We start from the raw sequence: 18,247 nt of genomic DNA on the forward strand, positions 1-18,247 counted from the left end.
CAGATTAGCTTTGTTAAAATCCCCAGCTACAATAAATGCAGGCTCAGGATATATGGTTTCCAGTTTGCTTAACGTCCAGTGAAGTTCCTTGACGGACGTCGGTATCCGCTTGCGGGGCGGCTGTGACAATAAACCGAGGAGACTTCCCTTGGGAGATAATACATTTGATTGTGAAGAATTCTAGGTCAGGTGAACAAAATGACTTTAGTTCTTGAAAGTTGTTACAATTACACCTTGAGTCATTAATCATGAAACATACACCCCCACCCTTCTTCTTACCAGAGAGAAGTTTGTTCCTGTCTGCGAAATGCACTGAAAATCCCGTTGGCTGTACAGACTCCGACAGCATGTCCCCAGCTAGCCATGTCTCTGTGAAACAGAGCATGTTACAATCCCGGATATCTCTTTGGAAAGCAACTCTTGTCCTAATTTCGTCAACTTTGTTAACTAGTGACTGGACATTAACAAGTAATACACTCGGAAGTGGTGGGTGGTGTGCTGCTTCCGAAGCCTCACTAGAAGACCGCTCCGGCACCCGCTCTTCAGACGGTGTTGTTTTGGGTCAGCCTCTGTCTGGAATCAGTTCAAATGCCCTGGGAGGTGCAGACAAAGGATCCACTTTTGGAAAGTCGTATTCCTGGTCGTAGTGCTGGTTGTGCTGGTAAGTTGACATCTCTTTGATATCCAATAGTTCTTCCAGGCTGTACACTACCATTCAAAGGTTTGGGGTCACTTAGTAATGTCCTTGTTTTTGAAAGAAAAACACATTTTTTTGTCCATTTAAAAAACATCAAATTGATCAGAAATACAGTGTAGACACTGTTAATGTTGTAAATGACTATTGTAGCTGGAAATGTCAGATTTTTTATGGGTAATTATTTTCCAATGATTGCATGTTGGCCAATAGAACGGATGGCAGTGGGAGTACTTGCTCGCCTACAAATTCTCAGAAGGAAGCCCGACCTCCACCTCCTTTTTCTCCATCTTTTCTTCACGCAAATGACGGGGATTTGGGCCTGTTCCCGGGAAAGCAGTATATCCTTTGCGTCGGACTCGTCGGACTTGTTAAAGGAAAAAGCTTTTTCCAGTTCGAGGTGAGTAATCCCTGTTCTGATGTCCAGAAGTAATTTTCTGTCATAAGAGATAGTAGCAGCAACATTATGTACAAAATAAGTTTAAAAAAATAAGTTACAAACAAAACAACACAGTTGGTTAGCAGCACGTAACGTCATCCTCTCAGGCACCATTTTTGTTCCAAAAATAGTTGTTGGCTTTGATTTCTTTATCAAAAATGTTTAATGTGTAAACAGTATGCTGCCTCAGGGAAGATGACTAGGCACATCTAATGTGTGGGGGTACAAATGGATAAACAGACAATGCTGTAAAGGCAGACTTTCAAAACATCCCCCATTTCATTCTGAGCCATTTCTATCAGTTATTTGGCTGGATCCTACAACAGTTGAGTTTGTAGACCTCAATTCTCATCTCTCGGTATATATCCCATGCATGACATGGGTGACATTGTATATTTCATGCACTGGATGGTAATATGAACGTGAAGGAAAGACTGCATAATCTAGTTCACGGCTCAAACTGGATGAATATGGTGAGGAAGGGAAATTGTGACCCTTCATTTAAGGGCAGGTTGTCAACAGCAGGGAGTGACACAGTTGGATGCTTTGGACTGTATTAACTAATCAAATCAAATCAAATCAAATTTTATTTGTCACATACACATGGTTAGCAGATGTTAATGCGAGTGTAGCGAAATGCTTGTGCTTCTAGTACCGACAATGCAGTAATAACCAACAAGTAATCTAACTAACAATTCCAAAACTACTGTCTTATACACACAAGTGTAAGGGATAAAGAATATGTACATAAAGATATATGAATGAGTGATGGTACAGAGCGGCATAGGCAAGATACAGTAGATGGTGTCGAGTACAGTATATACATATGAGATGAGTATGTAAACAAAGTGGCATAGTTAAAGTGGCTAGTGATACTAGTGATACATGTATTACATAAAGATGCAGTAGATGATATAGAGTGATGATATAGAGTACAGTACAGAGTACAGTATATACGTATACATATGAGATGAATAATGTAGGGTATGTAAACATTATATTAAGCTATTTAAACACTGTCCTTGTAATAATAGGCTACATTAACACAAAGCAAAGGGCCTAATAATGCTGAGTTGTGAATCACTATATCACATGGCCAACACTTGTTCAAGGTGAGATGCCCAAAATAGCATATGTGAATACATTGCAGTGCCAGTCATACCATTTTTATAGTAGTGGAGCTTGAGGGGGTTATTCTTTCTCACGATTTGGCATTTGGGTGTGGAGAAGAGGGGTAGGTACCTCAGAGGAATGTACACTATGTGAGTATTTTCATGTGAAAAGTTCAATGTAGCCTCATTTTTCAGTGTGCTGATGACATATCGTTACAGCTGCTTCTCCAACAAAGCATGGGCACCGTAAATCGCGGTTTCCCTTGCTAGTCTCATTATTTTGTGAGTAAACTAATTGACGGTCCTCAGTTTTAACCGCTCAGGTTGTGAAACATGGTAATACGTTCACTCTTTATCACTCGAGGACACGAAACACTTGCAAGCCAATGAATTACTGATCACGTTTGAACGGTATCCGTATCCATGCAGTGTAACGCCTTTTGGAGGTGTGGGTAAGACGTCGATTTAAATGTATATCTTTGCGTCTGTATTGCATTACGTAAATTACGTGACATTTCACAGACTTTGGTGGGTGAATGGAGGACACTTGCAAAACGTTACAATTCGATGTGCTTATTATCTTTAGGTTTATCGTCATATGGTCGTATCCTATGCCCCTTGATAGTAGCTCATTGAAGGCAGAAAATTGCAGGCTATTTGATAAGAAATGCCAGGGAGGTGTATCTGTGTGCAGTATAAAAGTTGAGCGTAGTGACAGGTCGACCGATGATTCCTTTTTATGTTCATGAAAAATGTAGTAGTCAGGGTAACACCCTTACAAACGGCAGTTATTCCAGGTGCGATCAAGGATTTTTACAGGATTCGTTTTTGTATGTGAAAGACCAAGAGAGAGAGAGAGAGCTAGAGGGGGAGGGGGAGAGAGAGAGAGTGCAATTCATCCAGGGAGACCGATTAAGCAACTTTGTTACCAGGCATAGCTTTGTCCACCCCGGCACAACGCGCAATGAAAAGAGAAAGGCATTTGGCAGTTATGGTTGATCAGCATTTCTTCTTTTTATCCTCTTTGGTGCATTAGTGAGGCAAATGTGTTCATAATAAACAGGCGTCGTAGAACATTAGTAAGTCGTACAATGGAGCATACGTTGTCATACCTAACAAGGAACGTTCATATTTACCCGTGAGTGAGGTAAGAATTTCTAAATATGATTGTAGATGTAACATCTATGTAGATGTTTGCATTGCATGCTGATGCTACGTTTATGTGCCAATAGCATCATCCTTTTTCAAATAAGTGTATACATTGTTTTGATTGTGGGTTTTGAACATCAAGGCTATTTGGTTGCATATGACATGTTTTCCTTATTTTCATAATAATATGATAATTTAATAGTTAATGTTTTCACACTGGGCTGGAGTATGGACTATTGGTGTGCCCTTGTTCACTATTCATTTACATGATATGGTACTGACTGGTGTTAGTGGAGTTTAATTAATGTCAAGGTTTTTCATTAAGAATCCTGTTATTTTTCTCCTTCAGTTAGTTTTGGGTCATTCTGTGGCAACCAGAAGTTACCTTTGGGCAGGTGCATTTCCTAATTACAGTCTGTTTGAGGACTCATGAGTATGACGTTAAAGCATGTTTAGTCAGCTGACCTGTTTGTCTTCTTCTTCTAGATTACTTCGGCAGCACAACAGTGTGAGTTTAGCCGTCAACACAGGGATAATGCATCACTGGATTGCAATCCTGTTGTTGGTGACTACATCAGTGGGCATCGTTGAGATGTTTGACAATTATGGAGAGATATGTCGAAGATTGTGTGCCTGTGAGGAGAAAGAGGGGATACTGACTGTGGGCTGTGAAAGTAGAGGAATAGTCGATCTCTCTGAAGTTAGCCCTGTGTACTTCACAACATATAATTTACTGCTCACGGGGAACCTTTTGAAGAGGCTCTCCACCAATGACTTTGTTGAATACAATGGGCTTACAATATTGCATCTGGGCAACAATGACATATCCATAGTTGAATCAGGAGCTTTTAATGGACTTCAAGGATTAAAAAGATTACATCTCAACAATAACAAAATGGATGCCTTGACGGAAGATATTTTCATCGGTCTTGAAAGTCTGGAATATCTTCAGCTAGACTACAATTCCATCGCCCATGTCGGGCCAAAAGCCTTCAGCAAACTGCATCGTCTGGAGGTCCTGATTTTAAATGACAACATCATTTCTACTCTTCCCACTGACATTTTCCAACATGTCCCTTTGACTCACCTTGACCTGAGGGGGAATCAACTGAAACTATTCCCTTATTTGGGTCTTTTGGAACACATGGACAGCATTATGGAATTACAACTAGAGGAGAACCCATGGAACTGCTCTTGTGAGCTGATTGCACTGAAGGCCTGGCTCGAGAGCATATCCTACACCGCTTTAGTGGGTGATGTGGTCTGTGAGTTTCCATTCCGGCTTCATGGGAGAGATCTTGATGAAGTCTCTAAACAGGAACTGTGCCCCAGGAGAGCTATTGCAGAGTATGAGATGCGTCCCCGGGCACATCAGACCACCGATGCATACTTTAGGACCACACGAGCCTCAGTCACAGCCTCATTCACATCCCGGTCAAGGCCCACCAAGGGACCTCGCCAGTCAGGCAAGTTAAAGTCAAAACCCACATCTCGCATCCCCTCCAATAAACCGCAAAACTATGGTCAAATAGTTTCATATCAAACCAAATCCCCAATGCCTTTGGACTGTCCTACTGCCTGTACTTGCAATCTCCAAATTTCAGACCTTGGTCTGAATGTTAACTGCCAAGAGAGAAAGATTGAGCGAATCTCTGACTTAAATCCCAAACCCTACAATCCCAAAAAGATGTATCTCACAGGGAATTTTATCCCTGTGGTGCGGAGATCAGATTTCGTTGAATTGATTGGATTAGATTTGCTTCACCTTGGCAACAATCGGATCGCTCACATCCATGACAGAGCCTTTGGGGATTTAACACACTTACGCAGGCTGTACTTGAATGGGAATTTGATAGACCGTCTCACAGTCGATATGTTCTTTGGATTAGAGAGTCTGCAGTTCCTATATTTAGAATACAATGTCATTAGAGAAATTGTTTCAGACTCCTTTCAGCATGTCTCCAACCTTCAGCTGCTCTTCCTAAATAATAACCTCCTGAAGACCTTACCCCGGGGAATCTTTAATGGGTTGACATTGGCCAGACTAAATCTTCGTAATAATCACCTCCGCAGCCTGCCTGTCAGTGGCGTGTTGGGTCAACTGACATCACTGGTGCAGGTAGACTTGTTCGAGAACCCCTGGGATTGCGGCTGCTCCGTCATGAAGATGAAGATGTGGCTGGAACAGCTCAGCAGCGGCACGGTTGTGGACAATGTCATCTGTGGCTCCCCTAAGAAGCTGTTCGGGGAGGATATGCGATACATTAAGACAACTCATTTCTGCCTAAATAACTCTGATATCCTTGCGTCCATGATCCCACCTTCGGAAGAATCTGTTCCCGGGAGCACCATCACCATAGAAACATCATTAGATTACGACACACAGATCAACAGTGTTCCCCTGTCTGTTACGATCCTTGCCCTGCTCCTGATGTTCATCGTTTCGGTGTTTGTCGCTGCGGGACTGTTTGCAGCTGTGAAGAAGAGACGTCAAAAGACACTAAATGAGCAGAATAACTCCATGAACGCGTGCATTAGTTCGCTGAACATGGAGTACGGTCTTTACAAAAAGGGATCCATTCCAAAAGTCAGAACGTCTGCAGGGCATGTGTATGAGTACATCCCCTCTCCCACTGAACAAACGTGCAAAAACACCGTCTGTAGCCCCACAGTGTATCGGCCAATGGAGAACAAATCAGTAGATGGGTACAGAGACTTTGATCAGTTGAATGTGACGTTTCTGAATAATCACTCGGAAGAAGAGGCGGGTAGTAACGCAATAAGCGCTGAATATGGTGTTAGTACTCCACTCAACAAACACTCCCCTTTACAAGACGATGTCCTAGACCCAGACGAGCCGTCACCCTACAGCAATACTTTACCATGCAGGCATACTGCCCATTCATCAAATCAGTATAACTCAGACTTTAATGTCAGACATCAATACATGCACCCAGAAAGAATACAGCAGACAATATTGTATTGCACAGCACCGAGTGCTGTTTATGTTGAACCTAACATAAGTGAGTACTGGGAACTGAAAGCCAAGCTTCATAGTGATCCCGACTACCTTGAAGTTCTTGAGAAACGTACCACGTTCACCCAGTTTTGAATGACTTGATTTTCTTCCTTGACTGGTTGAGTAGTTGCATTGGGGCAATCTGTGCTCATGTTGGAAAAATGTGTGGATCTATCTTTTGAAACTATACAGACATGCAGAGGCTTCCCTTAACAGCGTAAAGCAATAGGTATTCCGTTAGCTTGTTTATTCTTGATCAATTACAGTCTCGCTTTGAGAAACTTTATTTTTTTTTTAAGTTATCCAATCTCTGTGCCAACAACTATGTAAATATGCAGTTTTACGTATGCTTGTTGCAATTTTAAAAATGAGAGGCTCAACTGGCTTCTGTATGCATCATCATCATCATCAGCTATATGGCTAAACAATGCTTTTAAAAGATAAATGCATCATCTATACTTCATAACAGATATTTGGGGTGGTACAGTTTATAATTTTCAATAATTATCTATTTTTATACAAGTATTTGAGGATGTAATTCTTCTGTTTTTGTTTTTATGACTTTGCACTGATTGACAGGAACAGGTCAACAACGAATATGATGTCACTTTCTGATAGACTATATATATATATATATATAGTCTGTCTATGTAATATGTAAATAACCATGGCCGTATAGCTGTATGTAAAAATTTTGCAGGTATGTAACTACTGTATTGTGAAGAAGTTATAAGACATTTGCCATTATACCTACAATATAGCCACTTCTTTTTCCAGTTTGGAGGCAATCCTCAATTTCCCTATTTTTTTATTTTTTATCTTTAGAGATATGAAATAATTATTCACAATAGGGGAGAGTGGGGTAAGTTAAGCCATTTTTTACATTCAGCATCACTCTAACAAAGATATCTATATATATATTCAGGATGTTTTGTATCCCTGGAAATAATACAAATTCATGTAAACATTACAGTTTTGAAAGCATAGCTTGTACAAAAAAAGTGGTCTCTTTTAGCAAAACTTACCCCAAGTATGGGGAAAGTTCAGCCACGGGACAGGATAAATTAACACGCCTACTGAATTAAATATTGCCACCACCTTTTTAAAGCCATGTCTGTCTTCATTTCCCAAACACAATTCATCACAATCGCTTTTTGTCTTTTAATTATTTTAAGCTTCTTTTAACACAGGCTTAACACCTAAAAAAACGCTTTGTACTTGTTAAAACACTTAACATCGGGCAGCCCCTGCTGTTACTTCATGTCCCAGCAATAATGTCTTGCATTATGCCTAGGAATAAAACACTTTAATTTGCTCAACTTGCCATTGGCTCAACTTACCCCATGGCCATTGGCTCAACTTACCCCATGGCCATTGGCTCAACTTACCCCATGGCCATTGGCTCAACTTACCCCATGGCCATTGGCTCAACTTACCCCATGGCCATTGGCTCAACTTACCCCATGGCCATTGGCTCAACTTACCCCATGGCCATTGGCTCAACTTACCCCATGGCCATTGGCTCAACTTACCCCATGGCCATTGGCTCAACTTACCCCATGGCCATTGGCTCAACTTACCCCATGGCCATTGGCTCAACATACCCCATGGCCATTGGCTCAACTTACCCCATGGCCATTGGCTCAACTTACCCCATGGCCATTGGCTCAACTTACCCCATGGCCATTGGCTCAACTTACCCCATGGCCATTGGCTCAACTTACCCCATGGCCATTGGCTCAACTTACCCCATGGCCATTGGCTCAACTTACCCCATGGCCATTGGCTCAACTTACCCCATGGCCATTGGCTCAACTTACCCCATGGCCATTGGCTCAACTTACCCCAAGGCAAACATTTAGACTATATTAGCCCACACAGCTACAAGGATGCACTTTCATGCTAGGTTTATTGTTGTTCACCACTTTTTCCAATGTGGTTTCTTCCTTCAGAGACTCCATGAAATGATGACCTCTTCCTAAATATTTGGTCAAATTATTCACTTTGTGTATTGTTTCCTACAAACAAGGGTGGCTCAAATTACACATTTGGCCTAATTTACCCCACTCTCCCCTATCATTGTCAACAAATAAACTGAAATACATGTATCCCTCATATCGCTAGACATAGCTCTATATAAAATGCATTCGGATGCAAAATAACTTTTGGTGAATGTCAAACATGTTTGATCACTTAAATATATTTTTGGGGTATTACTGTCGAATCTAAATTTGAATTAATTGTTAGACATATTTTTTTAGTTATGGTCCAAGCTAGGGTTGCAAAATTCCAGTAACTTTCCCAAACATCCTGGTTGGAGTATTCCAGATTTCCTGCGTCTTCCTGGAATATTTTTGCCAGGATTTCTGGAAAACCTGTGAATTTTGGGGAAAGTAACACAATTTTGCAACCCTACACCTCTCATTTGACATTTTAGTAATTTAACAGACACTCTTATCCACAGCAACTAGGGTTAACTGCCTTGCTCAATGGCACATTGGCAGATTTTTTCAGCTAGTCGACAAGGGGATTCAAACCAGCAACCTGACTGTGGTCTATTACGTTATGATGTCTATTCAAAGTGTTGAAAAATAATTGTGTAAAGATTAGTAAATGTAATGAAATTGACCATTCTCAAATCAAATCATCTAACATGCTTTGTAAAACAGCAGCAGTCGTAGACTAACAGTGAAATGCTTACCTACGGGCACTACTCAAAAAATGCAGAGAGAAAAATAATAGAAACATAATAGCACAAGGAATAAATACAGATTGAGGAATGATACCTTGTACGCTGAGTGTACAAAACATTTAGGAACACCTTCTCTTTCCATGACATAGACTGACCAGGTGAAAGCGTTGATCCCTTATTGATGTCACTTGTTAAATCCACTTCAATCATTGTAGATGAAGGGGAGGAGACAGGTTAAAGATGGATTTTTAAGTCTTGAGACAATTGAGACATGGATTGTTTATGTGTGCCATTCGGAGGGTGAATGGACAAGACAAAATATATAAGTGCCTTTGAATGGGTGCCAGGTGCCAAGTGCACCGGTTTGAGCGTGACAATAACTCAAACCTGATGGATTTTTCACGCTCAACCGTTTCCCGTTTGTATAAGGAATGGTCCACATAACTTTTTTTAAAACTAGGCAAGTCAGTTAAGAACAAATTATCATTTACGATGACAGCCTACCCCAGACATCGCTGGGCCAATTGTGCGCCACCCTATGGGACTCCCAATCATGGCCAGATGTGATTCAGCCTGGATTTGAACCAGGGCCTGTAGTGTTGCCACTTGCAGGGCCTTAGACCGCTGCGCCACTCGGGAACCCCAACTTCACACAACTGTGGGAAGCATTGGAGTCAACATGGCCCAGCATCCCTGTGGAACGCTTTCGACACCTTGTAGAGTACATGCCTTGTCGAATTAAAGCTGTTCTGAGGGCAAAAATGAGGGGTGCAACTCAATATTAGGAAGGTGTTGCTAATGTTTTCTATACTCAGTGTATACACAGGGTGTCAGTACCGACTCGGTGTGCAGGGGGTACGGCAAGTGCCTCTGCACATCTAACAAGTAATATCCAACAGTTTCACAACATATACACGTAAATCGAAGTAAGGATTAATAATAAATACATATAATCAGAGCAGCATTGGACTAAGATACAGTATATACAGTTTACATACAACTTTACCAAATACATTGTTTTTCACAATTCCTGACATTTAATCAGAGTAAAAATTCCCTGTTTTAGGTGAGTTAGGATCACCACTTTATTTTAAGAATGTGAAATCTCAGAATAATAGTAGAGAAAATTATTTCTTTCAGCTTTTATTTATTTCATCACATTCCCAGTGGGTCAGAAGTTTACATACACTCAATTAGTATTTGAATTAGTATTTAGTATTGTCCATTTGAAAGACCCATTTGCGACCAAGCTTTAACTTACTGACTGATGTCTTGAGATGTTGCTTCAATATAGCCACATCATTTTCCTCCCTCATGATTCCATCTATTTTGTGAAGTGCACCAGTCCCTCCTGCAGCGAAGTGCCCCGACAACATGATGCTGCCACCCCAGTCTGTCTTTTTTATGTCGGTTTTGGAGCAGTGGTTTCTTCCTTGCTGAGCGGCCTTTCAGGTTATATATAGGACTTGTTTTACTGTGGATATAGATACTTTTGTACCTGTTTCCTCCTTCATCTTCACAAGGTCCTTTGCTGTTGTTCTGGGATTGATTTACACTTTTCGCACCAAAGTATGTTTATCTCTAGGAGACAGAGTGCGTCTCCTTCCTGAGTGGTATGATGGCTGCGTGGTCCCATGGTGTTTATACTTGCGTACTATTCTTTGTACAGATGAGCGTGGTACCTTCCCACCTTTGGAAATTGCTCCCAAGGATGAACCAGACTTGTGGAGATCTACAATTTTTCTGAGGTCTTGGCAGATTTATTTTTATTTTCCCATGATGTCAAGCAAAGAGACACTGAGTTTGAAGGTAGGCCTTGAAATACATCCACAGGTACACCTCCATTTGACTCAAATGATGTCAAATAGCCTAACAGAATCTTCTAAAGCCATGACATAATTTTCTGGAATTTTCCAAGCTGTTTAAAGACACAGTCAACTTAGTGTATGTAAACTTCTGACACACTGGAATTGTGATACAGTGAATTATAAGTGAAATAATCAGTCAGTAAACAATTGTTGGAAAAATGACTTGTGTCATGCACAAAGTAGATGTCCTAACCGACTTGCCAAAACTATAGTTTGTTAACAAGAAATTTGTGGAATGGTTGAAAATGGTTTAGTTTTAATGACTCCAACCTAAGTGTATGTTAACTTCCGCCTTCAACTGTAGATATGAGATGGGTGATGCAATATTTACATTAAGATACCGTAGAATAGTATAGAGTACAGTTTAAACATATGAGATGAGTAATGCAATATATGGAGACATTATTAAAGTGGCTAGTGATTCCTAATCTATGTCTATAGGCAGCAGCCTCTGATGTGCTTTAGATGGCTGTTTAACATTCAGTGTCGTAGTATAGAATACAATACAGTATATACAGATATGTACATATAGGTAGCGGTAAAGTGACTAGGTAACAGGGTAAATAATCAGCAATAGCAGCAGCGTATGAGTCAAGAGTGAAAGGGGGTTCAATGCAGATAGTCCCGGGTAACCCGTTGAGTCCCGCTGTCGCGCCGGTGTGATTTAGGACTTCTAACCCCTTTTGAACATTGTGTGTTTGAGCTACAGAATTCTGGGTAGTATTTTTTTTCCTGTTCATTATTCTGCATCCGTTCGGGGCTGAGCTAGAGCGGTGTTGATGAGACAAGGGCGAATCCCAAAAGATGTGTCCTTATCACATGCACATGTAACATGTTTTGCTCTATGATGCTCACAAGCTACACGAGGTGTTAGAAGGTCAGGGGTTTCTTCTACATAGAAGACCATAGGAAATACCAGGACATAGTGTCTATGAAACTGTAAGGGGTTTCTTCTACACAGAAGACCATAGGAAATACCAGGACATAGTGTCTATGATACTGTAAGGGGTTTCTTCTACATAGTAGACCATAGGAAATACCAGGACATAGTGTCTATTATACTGTAAGGGGTTCCTTCTACACAGAAGACCATAGGAAATACCAGGACATAGTGTCTATAACACTGCAATACAATAAAACTCATGAATGCAGCCGTTTATGTCAAATTGTTTTGTGTTCTACTTGTGGCCCTGGTTGTCCTGAAAAGAAAATGGTAAACCACTTCATTGTGAGACTAAATACTGTGCAAGGGCTGGACATGCAGATATATGAAAGTCAGATAAATGAAAAACTGATTTTGTCTGGGGTCTCAGGATTGGTTGGGTTAACTATTTAGCAATATTATGGCTAAGGGGGTAGAAGCTGTTCAGAGTCCTGTTGGTTCCAGCCTTGGTGCATCGGTACCGCTTGCCATGCGGTAGTAGAGAGAACAGTCTATGACTTGGGTGGCAATTTTTAGGGCCTTCCTCTGACACCGCCTGGTATAGAGGACCCTGATGGCATAGAGCTCAGCCGTACGCACTACCCTCTGTAGTGCCTTGCCATTGGATGTCAAGCAGTTGCTACACCAAGAATGAATGCAGCCAGTCAAGATTGCTCTCGATGGTGCAGCTGTAGAACTTTTTGGGGATCTGGGAAACCATGCCAAATCTTTTCAGCCTCCTGAGGGGGAAGAGGTGTTGTCGTGCCTTCGTCACAACTGTGTTGGTGTGCGTGGATAATGTGTTCGCCTCTCCGTTTCCTCTAGTCCACGATCAGCTCCTGTGTCTTGCTGACATTGAGGGAGAGGCTGTTGTCCTGGCACCGCAATGCCAGGTCTCTCACTTCCTCCTATAGGCTGTCTCATTGTCATTAGTGATCAGGCCTACCACTGTCATGTCGACAGTAAACTTAATGAAGGAGTCGTGCGTGGCCAAGCAGTCGTGGGTGAACAGAGAGTATAGGAGGGGACTATGCACACACCTCTGAGGAGCACCCGTGTTGAGTGTCAGCGTGACAGATGGGTTGTTACCTACCCTCACCACCTGGGGGCGGCCTGTCACGATGCCTAGAATCCAGTTGCAGAGGGAGGTGTTCAGCCCCAGGGCCCTGAGCTTAGTGATGAGCTTGGAGGGTACTATAGTGTTGAACACTGAGCTGTAGTCAATGAACAGCATTCTTACTTTTATTTTAAAATGTAACCTTCCTTTAACTTGGCAAGTCAGTTAAGAACAAAATCTTATTTACAATGATGGCCTCCACCGGTATAAACCCAGGTCAGTTGTGTGTGATACAGCCTGGATTCAAACCAGGGTGTCTGTAGTGATGCCTCTTGCACTGAGATGCAATGCCTTAGACTGCTGCACCACTCAGGAGCCCAAAGTGTTCTTTTTATCGAGGTGGGAGAGGGCAGTATGGAGTGCAATAGAGATTGCCTCATCTGTGATTCTGTTGTGGCGGTATGTGGATTGGAGTGGGTCCAGGGTGTCTAGAATGATGGTGTTGATGTGAGCCATGATCAGCCTTTCAAAGCACTTCATGGCTGCCGATGTGAGTGCTACGGGGCGATAGTCATTTAGACAGGTTACCTTATTGGGCAGAGGGACTATGGTTGTCTGTTTGAAACGTTGGTATTACAGACAGGGTCAGGAAGAGGTTGAAAATGTCAGTGAAAACACTTGCTAGTTGATCAGCGCATGGACTGAGTACACCACCTGGTAATCCATCTGGATCCGTTGCCATGTGTTGGTCATAATGGAGAAGAACAGAGAATCTAAAATTCTAGTTCCAGAATGCTATGTTGGTCATAATGGAGAAGAACAGAGAATCTGAAATTCTAGTTCCAGAATGCTATGTTGGTCATAATGGAGAAGAACAGAGAATCTGAAATTCTAGTTCCAGAATACTATGTTGTGTTGCTGGCCTTTCTTAAAGCTTGTGATGGGATAACGTCAGATAATGCTCAGTCTGTGCTGAAAGGCAGTCTGGACTTCAGAAATAATGCATACTAATCAATTTCTGGGCCAATTGGGTTAGTTGAAAAAGCTGCCTTTTCAGCAGATTTATTGGGGGGGGGATAACAAAACAAAAAATTGAAAAAGCACAAAGAAGAAACTCTATAATGCATTTGCACGGTATTAACATGTTCATGTGTGTCCTGTCCATCTTACTTTTCCGTATTGACATATGAGGTTGAAGTTAGACATGTGTTTTGATTCCTGTATGCATGTTGTTGTATCTGTTATCGCACTGTGGCATTTTTCTTGTTTTTGTTTGAAATCATATGCCAAGAGTTCAATTAATAAGTCACATGATTTACTGTCATTCCTGTCCCACTTGCTCCTTGACTTGTATTGATTTAACATGTCCATATAGAGTGAGCCTATACATTGTATGTATCAAAAGCAAATAGCCAATAAATGCCACACACAATGTTTTTGTGTCACATTCAAGTATATCAAAGCAGTTGTATCAACTCAATGTGACTCATGCAACCAGTTTGTACGAAGTACACATCATTGATGTTTTTTTCTGAGGGTTTTCTTAAGTTTTCTTAAATCTTAAATGTTTTGTAAATTAGGTCCAGCGAGTGTTCTACTTAAGTACTTTTTTTTATTTTTATGACTAGTTCCTTTTTAGTTTTCATATGTGAGTGATTTGATGAATTATACATTACGACTTCAACTTTGTAAATAGAATGTGCTAGTTGCATCTCCTGCTTCAGTGAGAGCCGGGCTTTTATTGTGGAAACACGCTGGATGAGAGGAAATGCAACTTGGAAATAAGATTTGAGCTCAGAGATAAATGTATCTTAAATAGTGATGTTTCTCCTATTGTTAGCCAATTAATAAAATATGTGCATTAATTCTGTATCTTTCTCTGTTTTGCCTTCACCCTCAAACTGTGGTAACAGTATGTTCGAAGTAGTACATGCCATAGCTCACCGGGAGGTTTGGTTATGAAATACTGCCGCAAAAGACCACTGGCATGTTTCATTGCATTACTAAGATTACTTCAAATAAACCGTTTTACTTCGCTCTCAGGATTTCATCCAAGTCCAAATGTACAAACAATGAATTATGTTGCATAATCTGAAATACTCTAACATGATCAATGTTGCTTTATCATGCTCTCTTAGGGGGGGGGGTTCTTCGTCTGTCCCCATAGGAGAACCTATTTTGGTTCCAGATAGAACCCAATTTGGTTTCCAAGCAGAACCCTCTCTGGAGAGGGTTCAACATGAAACCCAAAAGGATTCTACCTGCATCTAGAAAGGGTTCTTCAAAGGGTTCTCCTATGGGGACAGCCGAACAACCCTTTAAGGTTCTAGATAGCACCTTTTGTTTTCGAAAAGTGTACTGTTTATTTTTGTTTAAAGTGATCAGTTTTTGCCTCCTATTGTCTGGGTAGTTTGACAAAATGGCTTCCACTCAGGCCTCACCTGACATTTTGGCAGGGTCAAGATGAAATACAGGATGTCCAAAGTCATTGTGGTAATGAAATACTTGACTTAAGACGAGGCACCACACACACTAATAGGGATTTTTGTCTTTCTCTTAATCAATCATATTGCAATCAACTTTTACCAACTGAATGTAGACACAAATATAATTGTTTTTTTTATATTCCAATTGTTCTGAAATATGTTATTGCAATATGAGAATTAGCCAATATCTTCATAAATATGTGTATATTTATTATTATATTTTATATTTAGATACCACGAACATTCATTTTTTTCTGGACTCTGGATGAAGTCCGCCTAAATACTTAGTCTATTATGTCCAAAGTCATTGAGGTGATGAAATGTGTAGCATCAGAATTAATATATTGTCAACTGAAACTGCTTTCGACATTCAAACTGGGGATTTTCTATTCAAAGCTTATTTTTTCTGTGTGTGAAGACAGATAACTGATGTATAACTGATGTCTGTTCTGTCAACAACTGTACACTTTGTACAGCGGCCACTGTTTACATCCGTGGACGGAGAAAGACACAAATAATACACTCTCTATTCTTAGAAGAGATGGGTTTCCTCAGGCATGGTATCCATGGAAACGTCCAATTAGACCTGACGGACAGAGTAATACTTCTTATCTGTTCTAGTGTGGAATTTATCAATAACTATTCTTATGTGTGCTAATTTGCAATTAGCTCCAATTGAAAAGTGATAGAATTGATCATCTCTACATCTGAAATCTTTTCGGTCTATTATAATGAGTCTGATGCGCTCCCTTGTTAAAAGCTGGACTTGCATGCTAGTCTCTTGATTAAAATGTATTTGATTTAAAATAAATATATATAAAATCCTGTTGATTTAAGGATGCAGAACTATACATTTAAAAAAAAAAATATATATATATATATATTTCAAGAATCAGAAACAAAGTGTACATTTTAATGTCCCCCTTATCCAGTATGAAATAGTCTTGACTCTGTTTGGAAGATTGCTGCTGTTATGTTGCTTAGTCCTTGAAGATCACAGTACTGCTCTGGAGAGAGGATTTGGGTTAGATCTACATTATGTAAGCATGAGGAGATGTGTCATGCACTGAGAAGACAGCATATGACTGCAAGTGTTCACCCAAGGAGAAATATCTCAAATGTGCTTAGTTTTTTTAGTTTTTTTTTTCTACAAGGACACTTGTGCTAAGTACAACAGGAGTTTTATGACTGAGATCACTCTGTGTTTAGGGATAGAAAGTCAAGTCTCACTGGTAAAAACAGAATATTATCTCTGGTTGCTTGTATGTTGATCCCCTTTATCTGTCTCCCCGAATATCTTCCTTTCCCTTAAACTCTTTTTCTGTTCCTGTGTGTGCGCGCGCGCGTGTGTGTGTGTGTGTGTGCGCGTGTGTGTGTGTGTGCGCGCGTGCGTGTACGGGTGCACGTGCGTGTGTGTGTGTGCGTGCGTGCACTTCTATGTTTATTCATCTTTTTGTGATTTTAAGTTGTTGGAGAGGAATGTTAATTACCGGCTTAGCAAGTCTGGTAGGGATTCAGGATTTTAGCGTACACCTTGCCAGCACATTTGCCACAGCAGGTGTGAGGCATGGTGATATTTATAGGGGCTCGTCCTGGCTTAGGACTTCCAGCATGAGGGGAGTGACACAATTCCCCCCTCATCCTCTGCCATTTATACTTCTCAAACTTAACATATTAACCATATTTGATGTCAAGAATCAAAATAGGACTTTGTTGAAAGACAAAATACTAGGCTGTGTAAAATGTTTATGTTAGAAGGATTTTAGGGATTTGATTTGCAGGCTTAGAGACTGTGATGTGTTCTGTGTTGTCCTGTCTATTTCACTGTGACTACCGCTGGTTTTGAGTCAGAATTCAACACGTTCTCCGCCTCATACTTATGCCATTGAAATGGTTCTCAAAGGCCATGCTATTCTACACTTTGAAATAATATTCCACCTCTTATTTTATTTCCCTGACTGGCAGACTGTGTTGCTCATGATGCCCTACAGATTCATGCATTTCACATGAACCTCTGCTCTTCCCATGGCCTAGGCTCATCCTCTGTTTATCAGTCCCTTCCTTGGCCAGTTGTCTGCCATGTCATTTCCATATTTTGGCTTGGCCCGCTTTACAATCAACTCCTATCACAGCCTGGCACGCTAGTTGGCCTGTAATTACGGGGGACAATTAACAGGGACAGTGATTTAGAAGTTCACGATCAAAGACTATTGTCAATACATGAATGGGAAAACGTGATAGGATGAGCAGATGGGAAATTCTGGTGCTTTATTGAAGACCAAGAATAGGAAGCAGTTTGTATCTTAGAGGTTTCCTGCTCAGGGAACGTTTCAGCTAGTCTCGCGGTGGAGAACAAAGCCTCGCTCATCAACGTAGGCTGGTGCCGTCTCTATGACAGATGATAAAAATCTGTGCCAATTGCATTGTGCATAACCTCAGCCACGAGCTGTTCTCTCCCTTACTGTCGGGCAGATGGTATCGGAGCGTGATGTCTGATACCAACAGGCTCAGAGACAGTTTCTATCTACAAGCCATCAGACTGTATCAGAACGTGATGTCTGATACCAACAGGCTCAGAGACAGTTTCTATCTACAAGCCATCAGACTGTATCAGAATGTGACGTCTGATACCAACAGGCTCAGAGACAGTTTCTATCTACAAGCCATCAGACCGCTGAACACTTGAACTGGACTGCTCTGCTCTGATTCTCTGTACCTTAACACACATGCACTCACTCAAGCACACTCCCACACAGACACACACACAGATGTACACACATCGACACACAGATACACATGCATTCATGAT

General features: G+C 41.0%; 1 protein-coding gene across 1 annotated transcript; it reads left to right on the forward strand.

Annotated features, from left to right (window-relative positions):
• Nucleotides 1-2,767: 2,767 nt before the first annotated feature.
• On the forward strand, nt 2,768-14,817 carry LOC109903366 (SLIT and NTRK-like protein 5). Its single transcript, XM_020500020.2, has 2 exons — nt 2,768-3,392; nt 3,881-14,817. The coding sequence occupies exon 2, from the start codon at nt 3,930-3,932 to the stop codon at nt 6,504-6,506; it is 2,577 nt and encodes an 858-aa protein (XP_020355609.1). The 5' UTR covers nt 2,768-3,392; nt 3,881-3,929; the 3' UTR covers nt 6,507-14,817.
• Nucleotides 14,818-18,247: the final 3,430 nt, after the last annotated feature.

The sequence above is a fragment of the Oncorhynchus kisutch genome, linkage group LG2 (genome assembly GCF_002021735.2).
Source record: "Oncorhynchus kisutch isolate 150728-3 linkage group LG2, Okis_V2, whole genome shotgun sequence".
Classification (NCBI taxonomy): Eukaryota; Metazoa; Chordata; class Actinopteri; order Salmoniformes; family Salmonidae; genus Oncorhynchus; species Oncorhynchus kisutch.

What these genes read in the sequence shown, in the direction of transcription:
- LOC109903366 (XM_020500020.2), top strand. Translation starts at nt 3,930, where the DNA reads ATGCATCACTGGATTGCAATCCTGTTGTTGGTGACTACATCAGTGGGC.